Source organism: Hippocampus comes, unplaced genomic scaffold (genome assembly GCF_001891065.2).
Source record: "Hippocampus comes isolate QL1 unplaced genomic scaffold, H_comes_QL1_v1.1 scaffold119, whole genome shotgun sequence".
Taxonomy (NCBI): Eukaryota; Metazoa; Chordata; class Actinopteri; order Syngnathiformes; family Syngnathidae; genus Hippocampus; species Hippocampus comes.
In genome coordinates, this window is record NW_017805494.1 from 631,634 (window position 1) to 642,113 (window position 10,480).

A 10,480-nucleotide genomic window follows, 5' to 3' on the forward strand; every position below is an offset into this window, starting at 1 on the left:
AGGAAATTTGACAGCACTTCCAAAAATACACTCAAATTAGAAGCCAACCAGGAAGTGATGCAGAAAATATCACTTTCCTTGACGAATACACTTGCGGACTTGGATCAGATGAAAGATCAAGTGTCACTTAGAGACGAATTGCTGCTGAGACACAGGTACCAGTTGAGTCGTCTGCTGTCGATCCTGGTGAAACACAAAGAAGAAATGTTTGAGAAGACAGAAGAAGTTGATTCTACAATGGAGAGAATCATCAAGGAGAGGGAACATTTACTTTCTATTCAGAATAACTTAGAGGTCGATAGAGAAAGTCTGACAACAGAGAAGGAGAAAACAGAACAACTGCGGTCTGAGCTCAAAGTGTACGAAGATCACATCTTAACTAACAGACAATTACTGGAAAAAGCAAAGTCCATTCTACGCAAGGCGAACGAGAACAGACTTGAAAACATGTTCAGGAAAGGACTGAATTTAGAAACAAATCAGGAAGGCGTAAATAACACGACACTTGCCTTGAAGAAGATGCTTGCCGACCTCGACCAAGAGACAGACCAAATAACAAGTCGAAACAGACTGTTGCAAAGAGAAAGGAGCCGGCAAGATGGTCTGCTGGCAAGTATGGTCAAACAAAGAAAAGAACTTGAGGAGAAGCAAACAGTTGTTGATGCCGCTGCAGAAAGACTCATTGATGAGAGGAAACTGATACTTTCAAACAAACATACTATTGAGGAAGACAGAAGAAGACTTGCCATCGAGAAACAGCGGATGGGACAGCAGCAGGCGGAGCTGAAAGTATGGGAAGATCACTTCCTCACTAATATTCCATTACTCAAAACCATCAAGGCCAATTCCCAGGAGGTCAATGAGAAGAAACTTGAAAACGTGACCAAAAAAGCACTCAAATTAGAATCCAAAAAGGAAGGCATGCAGAAAATACCGCTCGCCATCAAGAACACACTTGTCGACCTTGATCGGATGACAGCTCAAGTAGCAGTGAAAAGCAAATTATTGCTGAGAGGAAGGATCCAGTTGAATCGCCTGCTGTCCATCATGGTGAAACAAAAACAAGACATTTTTGAGAAGAGAGAAGATGTTGATTCTGCTGTGGAGAGAATCATCAAGGAGAGGGAAAAGTTACTTTCAATTCAGAATAATTTAAAGGTCGATAGAGAAAGTCTGGCACTTGAGAAGGAGAAAACAGAACAACTGCGGTCTGAGCTCACAGTGTGTGAAGATCACTTCATAGCGAAAATAAATCCACTAGAGGAAGCCAAGTCCAATCTACAGAAGGCGAATGAGAACAGGCTTCAAAACATATTCAAGAAAGCACTTCATTTAGAATCAAATAAGGAAGGCCTGGAGAAAATGACACTCGCTCTGAGGAAGACACTTGCAGACCTTGATCAAGTGACAGACCAAATAAGTCGTCAAAACAAACTCTTGCAAAAAGAGAGGGGCCGGCAAGATGGTCTCCTGCCAAGTATGGTCAAACAAAGAAAAGAACTTGAGGAGAAGCAAAAAGCGGTCGATGCCGCGACAGAAAGACTCATGAATGAGAGGAAACAGATACTTTCAAAGAAAAATGCGACTGAAGAAGAAAGAACAAGACTAGTCATTGAGAAACACCAGCTGGAAAAACAGCAAGCGGCACTGAAATTATGCGAGGATCACTTGGTAACTAACATTCCTTTACTCACGGCGAAGGCCAACGTCAAGGAGGTGATTGAGAGGAAACGTGAAAACATTGACAAGAAGGCTCTCAAATTAGAGGGCAACAAGGAAAGCATGAGAAAAATGTTGCTTGCCATCAAGACCACACTTGCAGTCCTTGATCAGATGGCAGCCCAAGTCGCAATCAAAAGCAGACTGCTCCTGAGAAGAACAATCCAGTCAGGTCGACTGCTGTCAAGCATGGGAAAACAAAAAGAAGAACTTGATACGACCGGACAAAATGTTGATTTTGCCTCGGACAGAGTCGCCATTGAGAGGGAAAATGTACTTTTATTAGAGGATAGTATCGATGCCGATGAGAAAAGACTAACAATTGAGAAGGACAAGATGGAACAACTGCGGTCTGACTTGAAACGCCGGGAAGACCACTTAATGACTAATACACAGTCACTGGAAATGGTGAAGGCCAATCTCCAAGGTTTGAATGAAAAGAGTTTTACAAACTATGACAAGGCAGTCATCAAATTCGACGCAAACAAGCAAGGTGCGCCCAAAATGACTTTTGCCTTGAAGGACATGCTGGCAGCCCTTGATCAGATGACGGACCAAGTAGCAGTGAAAAGGAAACTGCTGCTGAGCGGAAGGATCCAGTTGGGTAGTCTGCTGTCAAGGACGCTGAAGCAAAAACAAGAACTTGAGAAGATCGGCAAAGATGTTGATCTTGCTTCGGGCAGAGTCAGCATTGAGAGGGAAGAAATACATTCAATCGAGAAGACTAATGATGTCGAGAGGCAAAGACAAACAACTGAGAAGGACAAGCTGGATAAATTGCGGTCTGAGCTCAAAGTTTTGCAAGGTCACGTCACGACTAAAATACAATCCACAGAAACCGCAAAGGTCGGTCTACAGCTGGTGACTGAGAGGAAATTTGACAGCTCTTCCAAAAATACATTCAAATTAGAAGCCAACCAGGAAGTGATGCAGAAAATATCACTTTCCTTGACGAATACACTTGCGGACTTGGATCAGATGAAAGATCAAGTGTCACTTAGAGACGAATTGCTGCTGAGACACAGGTACCAGTTGAGTCGTCTGCTGTCGATCCTGGTGAAACACAAAGAAGAAATGTTTGAGAAGACAGAAGAAGTTGATTCTACAATGGAGAGAATCATCAAGGAGAGGGAACATTTACTTTCTATTCAGAATAACTTAGAGGTCGATAGAGAAAGTCTGACAACAGAGAAGGAGAAAACAGAACAACTGCGGTCTGAGCTCAAAGTGTACGAAGATCACATCTTAACTAACAGACAATTACTGGAAAAAGCAAAGTCCATTCTACGCAAGGCGAACGAGAACAGACTTGAAAACATGTTCAGGAAAGGACTGAATTTAGAAACAAATCAGGAAGGCGTAAATAACACGACACTTGCCTTGAAGAAGATGCTTGCCGACCTCGACCAAGAGACAGACCAAATAACAAGTCGAAACAGACTGTTGCAAAGAGAAAGGAGCCGGCAAGATGGTCTGCTGGCAAGTATGGTCAAACAAAGAAAAGAACTTGAGGAGAAGCAAACAGTTGTTGATGCCGCTGCAGAAAGACTCATTGATGAGAGGAAACTGATACTTTCAAACAAACATACTATTGAGGAAGACAGAAGAAGACTTGCCATCGAGAAACAGCGGATGGGACAGCAGCAGGCGGAGCTGAAAGTATGGGAAGATCACTTCCTCACTAATATTCCATTACTCAAAACCATCAAGGCCAATTCCCAGGAGGTCAATGAGAAGAAACTTGAAAACGTGACCAAAAAAGCACTCAAATTAGAATCCAAAAAGGAAGGCATGCAGAAAATACCGCTCGCCATCAAGAACACACTTGTCGACCTTGATCGGATGACAGCTCAAGTAGCAGTGAAAAGCAAATTATTGCTGAGAGGAAGGATCCAGTTGAATCGCCTGCTGTCCATCATGGTGAAACAAAAACAAGACATTTTTGAGAAGAGAGAAGATGTTGATTCTGCTGTGGAGAGAATCATCAAGGAGAGGGAAAAGTTACTTTCAATTCAGAATAATTTAAAGGTCGATAGAGAAAGTCTGGCACTTGAGAAGGAGAAAACAGAACAACTGCGGTCTGAGCTCACAGTGTGTGAAGATCACTTCATAGCGAAAATAAATCCACTAGAGGAAGCCAAGTCCAATCTACAGAAGGCGAATGAGAACAGGCTTCAAAACATATTCAAGAAAGCACTTCATTTAGAATCAAATAAGGAAGGCCTGGAGAAAATGACACTCGCTCTGAGGAAGACACTTGCAGACCTTGATCAAGTGACAGACCAAATAAGTCGTCAAAACAAACTCTTGCAAAAAGAGAGGGGCCGGCAAGATGGTCTCCTGCCAAGTATGGTCAAACAAAGAAAAGAACTTGAGGAGAAGCAAAAAGCGGTCGATGCCGCGACAGAAAGACTCATGAATGAGAGGAAACAGATACTTTCAAAGAAAAATGCGACTGAAGAAGAAAGAACAAGACTAGTCATTGAGAAACACCAGCTGGAAAAACAGCAAGCGGCACTGAAATTATGCGAGGATCACTTGGTAACTAACATTCCTTTACTCACGGCGAAGGCCAACGTCAAGGAGGTGATTGAGAGGAAACGTGAAAACATTGACAAGAAGGCTCTCAAATTAGAGGGCAACAAGGAAAGCATGAGAAAAATGTTGCTTGCCATCAAGACCACACTTGCAGTCCTTGATCAGATGGCAGCCCAAGTCGCAATCAAAAGCAGACTGCTCCTGAGAAGAACAATCCAGTCAGGTCGACTGCTGTCAAGCATGGGAAAACAAAAAGAAGAACTTGATACGACCGGACAAAATGTTGATTTTGCCTCGGACAGAGTCGCCATTGAGAGGGAAAATGTACTTTTATTAGAGGATAGTATCGATGCCGATGAGAAAAGACTAACAATTGAGAAGGACAAGATGGAACAACTGCGGTCTGACTTGAAACGCCGGGAAGACCACTTAATGACTAATACACAGTCACTGGAAATGGTGAAGGCCAATCTCCAAGGTTTGAATGAAAAGAGTTTTACAAACTATGACAAGGCAGTCATCAAATTCGACGCAAACAAGCAAGGTGCGCCCAAAATGACTTTTGCCTTGAAGGACATGCTGGCAGCCCTTGATCAGATGACGGACCAAGTAGCAGTGAAAAGGAAACTGCTGCTGAGCGGAAGGATCCAGTTGGGTAGTCTGCTGTCAAGGACGCTGAAGCAAAAACAAGAACTTGAGAAGATCGGCAAAGATGTTGATCTTGCTTCGGGCAGAGTCAGCATTGAGAGGGAAGAAATACATTCAATCGAGAAGACTAATGATGTCGAGAGGCAAAGACAAACAACTGAGAAGGACAAGCTGGATAAATTGCGGTCTGAGCTCAAAGTTTTGCAAGGTCACGTCACGACTAAAATACAATCCACAGAAACCGCAAAGGTCGGTCTACAGCTGGTGACTGAGAGGAAATTTGACAGCTCTTCCAAAAATACATTCAAATTAGAAGCCAACCAGGAAGTGATGCAGAAAATATCACTTTCCTTGACGAATACACTTGCGGACTTGGATCAGATGAAAGATCAAGTGTCACTTAGAGACGAATTGCTGCTGAGACACAGGTACCAGTTGAGTCGTCTGCTGTCGATCCTGGTGAAACACAAAGAAGAAATGTTTGAGAAGACAGAAGAAGTTGATTCTACAATGGAGAGAATCATCAAGGAGAGGGAACATTTACTTTCTATTCAGAATAACTTAGAGGTCGATAGAGAAAGTCTGACAACAGAGAAGGAGAAAACAGAACAACTGCGGTCTGAGCTCAAAGTGTACGAAGATCACATCTTAACTAACAGACAATTACTGGAAAAAGCAAAGTCCATTCTACGCAAGGCGAACGAGAACAGACTTGAAAACATGTTCAGGAAAGGACTGAATTTAGAAACAAATCAGGAAGGCGTAAATAACACGACACTTGCCTTGAAGAAGATGCTTGCCGACCTCGACCAAGAGACAGACCAAATAACAAGTCGAAACAGACTGTTGCAAAGAGAAAGGAGCCGGCAAGATGGTCTGCTGGCAAGTATGGTCAAACAAAGAAAAGAACTTGAGGAGAAGCAAACAGTTGTTGATGCCGCTGCAGAAAGACTCATTGATGAGAGGAAACTGATACTTTCAAACAAACATACTATTGAGGAAGACAGAAGAAGACTTGCCATCGAGAAACAGCGGATGGGACAGCAGCAGGCGGAGCTGAAAGTATGGGAAGATCACTTCCTCACTAATATTCCATTACTCAAAACCATCAAGGCCAATTCCCAGGAGGTCAATGAGAAGAAACTTGAAAACGTGACCAAAAAAGCACTCAAATTAGAATCCAAAAAGGAAGGCATGCAGAAAATACCGCTCGCCATCAAGAACACACTTGTCGACCTTGATCGGATGACAGCTCAAGTAGCAGTGAAAAGCAAATTATTGCTGAGAGGAAGGATCCAGTTGAATCGCCTGCTGTCCATCATGGTGAAACAAAAACAAGACATTTTTGAGAAGAGAGAAGATGTTGATTCTGCTGTGGAGAGAATCATCAAGGAGAGGGAAAAGTTACTTTCAATTCAGAATAATTTAAAGGTCGATAGAGAAAGTCTGGCACTTGAGAAGGAGAAAACAGAACAACTGCGGTCTGAGCTCACAGTGTGTGAAGATCACTTCATAGCGAAAATAAATCCACTAGAGGAAGCCAAGTCCAATCTACAGAAGGCGAATGAGAACAGGCTTCAAAACATATTCAAGAAAGCACTTCATTTAGAATCAAATAAGGAAGGCCTGGAGAAAATGACACTCGCTCTGAGGAAGACACTTGCAGACCTTGATCAAGTGACAGACCAAATAAGTCGTCAAAACAAACTCTTGCAAAAAGAGAGGGGCCGGCAAGATGGTCTCCTGCCAAGTATGGTCAAACAAAGAAAAGAACTTGAGGAGAAGCAAAAAGCGGTCGATGCCGCGACAGAAAGACTCATGAATGAGAGGAAACAGATACTTTCAAAGAAAAATGCGACTGAAGAAGAAAGAACAAGACTAGTCATTGAGAAACACCAGCTGGAAAAACAGCAAGCGGCACTGAAATTATGCGAGGATCACTTGGTAACTAACATTCCTTTACTAACGGCGAAGGCCAACGTCAAGGAGGTGATTGAGAGGAAACGTGAAAACATTGACAAGAAGGCTCTCAAATTAGAGGGCAACAAGGAAAGCATGAGAAAAATGTTGCTTGCCATCAAGACCACACTTGCAGTCCTTGATCAGATGGCAGCCCAAGTCGCAATCAAAAGCAGACTGCTCCTGAGAAGAACAATCCAGTCAGGTCGACTGCTGTCAAGCATGGGAAAACAAAAAGAAGAACTTGATACGACCGGACAAAATGTTGATTTTGCCTCGGACAGAGTCGCCATTGAGAGGGAAAATGTACTTTTATTAGAGGATAGTATCGATGCCGATGAGAAAAGACTAACAATTGAGAAGGACAAGATGGAACAACTGCGGTCTGACTTGAAACGCCGGGAAGACCACTTAATGACTAATACACAGTCACTGGAAATGGTGAAGGCCAATCTCCAAGGTTTGAATGAAAAGAGTTTTACAAACTATGACAAGGCAGTCATCAAATTCGACGCAAACAAGCAAGGTGCGCCCAAAATGACTTTTGCCTTGAAGGACATGCTGGCAGCCCTTGATCAGATGACGGACCAAGTAGCAGTGAAAAGGAAACTGCTGCTGAGCGGAAGGATCCAGTTGGGTAGTCTGCTGTCAAGGACGCTGAAGCAAAAACAAGAACTTGAGAAGATCGGCAAAGATGTTGATCTTGCTTCGGGCAGAGTCAGCATTGAGAGGGAAGAAATACATTCAATCGAGAAGACTAATGATGTCGAGAGGCAAAGACAAACAACTGAGAAGGACAAGCTGGATAAATTGCGGTCTGAGCTCAAAGTTTTGCAAGGTCACGTCACGACTAAAATACAATCCACAGAAACCGCAAAGGCCGGTCTAAGGCTGGTGACTGAGAGGAAATTTGACAGCACTTCCAAAAATACACTCAAATTAGAAGCCAACCAGGAAGTGATGCAGAAAATATCACTTTCCTTGACGAATACACTTGCGGACTTGGATCAGATGAAAGATCAAGTGTCACTTAGAGACGAATTGCTGCTGAGACACAGGTACCAGTTGAGTCGTCTGCTGTCGATCCTGGTGAAACACAAAGAAGAAATGTTTGAGAAGACAGAAGAAGTTGATTCTACAATGGAGAGAATCATCAAGGAGAGGGAACATTTACTTTCAATTCAGAATAACTTAGAGGTCGATAGAGAAAGTCTGACAACAGAGAAGGAGAAAACAGAACAACTGCGGTCTGAGCTCAAAGTGTACGAAGATCACATCTTAACTAACAGACAATTACTGGAAAAAGCAAAGTCCATTCTACGCAAGGCGAACGAGAACAGACTTGAAAACATGTTCAGGAAAGGACTGAATTTAGAAACAAATCAGGAAGGCGTAAATAACACGACACTTGCCTTGAAGAAGATGCTTGCCGACCTCGACCAAGAGACAGACCAAATAACAAGTCGAAACAAACTGTTGCAAAGAGAAAGGAGCCGGCAAGATGGTCTTCTTGCAAGTATGGTAAAACAAAGAAAAGAACTTGAGGAGAAGCAAAAAGTTGTTGATGCCACTACAGGAAGACTCATTGACGTCCAACAGTCAGAGCTCAGAGTTGCTCAATCTGCCAGGCTCAGTAGAGGAAGAAATGATTTTGTTCGAGAAAAATTAAAACTTTTAAAACAAAAGCTATGTCATAATTTTAAACAGATTATATTTCACTTTGCTCATCAAAATAAACTTTGCCTGTATTTGAGTAAAATAATGAAAGACATGTGTGATGGACTTGAGCAGAAACTAATCATTACTGGTTTTTATAACCTGCGAGAACGAAAGACCACCCATTTTGTAGTGAAAAAATCAAATAAGGGTATACAAACTGAGGTTGTTTCTCAAGAATGGCTGAATTGGCAAGACTTGATAAAAATGAATGAAATAAAAATTAAAGAGCACAGCAAAAATCCTCTGCAGAATGAAACAGTGATGCAAACACAACAATCGGAAACAAAGTGGGGACTTCAAGAACATAAATATCATCATATAAAAGGTCAATTTATGAGTTCAGAAAGAGAATATCCTCTAATTTTATCCATCAGTGACAACGCGGGAAGAGAACTGAAACAGGATCTTTCCACTCTGCCTGAATCATTGGAAAAAATAAGTGTTTCCATCGTGAGCAATGCCTCTAAACGAGACTGCCTGCGAAAAATCTGGAAGGATACAAACATGGAAAAGAAGGAGATTGTTCAAATGAAATGCACTGGACATGAGATGAAAAAACACTTGGAGAACCGACTAAAGGTGATTACCAATTTTGTTGAAACATATTGGATCCACAAGGAAAAGACATCTGCAGAGAAGAAAACAGATCAACGATTGAATAAATGCCAAAGTCATTCAGAGACAAAGCATAAAACACAGGATGAAATTCATTTTAACCTTCAGAAACTTAAAATTGAGATGCTTTGCGATATTGAGACCCTCGCTCTCAAAAAACAAAATCGGACCAGGGCACTGAATGACTTGTACTCAAACGCAGTGGGACAGAAGAAAATCAACTCTAGTTGCCAACAATGTTCAGAGAGAGAGAGAGAGAGAGAGAGAGAGAGAGAGAGAGAGAGAGAGAAGAGAGAAAGAAAATGAAATGTAACTCTGTTTCTTCCTAAAAGACACTTAAACATCACACCAGGGACAAAGGATTGAACCTGTAACTCAAGTTGTGAGGCAACTCTCCTACCGCCACAGCAACACCCATTCAAATACATTATATGTCTCTAATAAATGGCTCATAGTTCCATCGTCAAGATTTAAAGGGTTTTTTTTTTTGGTTTTATTCCGCATGGTATACTTACAGTATATTTCCTGTATTGCACCTTTTTGCAAAGTAAGGGTACTCGAGAATGTTGTGATTGTCCGTATCCAGCTTGAAGTGGTTCTTAATTTTAATATCTTTTTTTTTTCTAAAAATGTCTCATGTCTTTGGTAAAATAAGTATATGCAATCTTGAAAAGCATCCCTTATTTCCAACTGTATTATTTTTAATTGTATTTGATGTTCCTGTATAATGTGTTTTTTTTTGTTTGTTTTTCTTTTGCCTGGGCTACTGTCAGAGGGCTGGAGTGTTATTTCCATATATCTTTAGTGTTGAAATTCCATTTATTGACAAGTTCTGTATTACTGCTGGGGTCTAAGTTTTGAAAGGGAAAAAATACAGTACAGCCACATTATTTTATGCTACTTTGTTTGTAGTTCATATTCATTGATTTTGTTCTGCCATATTTGTTTTCCAGCATGTAATAAACCTATGAAAGAGTGACAAGATTGTGCTCCCTTTTATATCTCCATTTACAGTCGCTCTTGTCACGTTGAGAGGTGGTGGTGGACCCCAAAAAGCAGGCACCAGGGAGGAGCAGGTTGTACTTGATGAAGTGTATTGAAACAGAGAAAACTAAATCCAAAACAAACATAGTCCAAAGTAGCAAACAAAAATCACAACTGAAGCTAGAACTAGTGATGTGCCCGACTGTGCCGAGGCTCCGATGCGTGTGCCGAGTAAACCGGAAGAAAATCTGCAAAGTGCGCATCGAGGCATGTGTCGATTACGCTTGTAGCGACGCCC

General features: G+C 41.8%; 1 protein-coding gene across 1 annotated transcript in view; it reads left to right on the top strand.

Moving 5' to 3' along the window:
* The window catches only part of LOC109519586 (uncharacterized), a 59,104-nt gene extending 48,924 nt beyond the window's left edge, over positions 1 to 10,180 (top strand). The window contains exons 8-10 of the mRNA XM_019876216.1: positions 7 to 7,692; positions 7,774 to 9,320; positions 9,372 to 10,180. Of these exons, the coding sequence (XP_019731775.1) occupies positions 7 to 7,692; positions 7,774 to 9,320; positions 9,372 to 9,504 (9,366 nt within the window). The 3' untranslated portion in view covers positions 9,505 to 10,180. The remainder of the gene's footprint in view (positions 1 to 6; positions 7,693 to 7,773; positions 9,321 to 9,371) is intronic.
* The last annotated feature ends 300 nt before the right edge of the window (positions 10,181 to 10,480 follow it).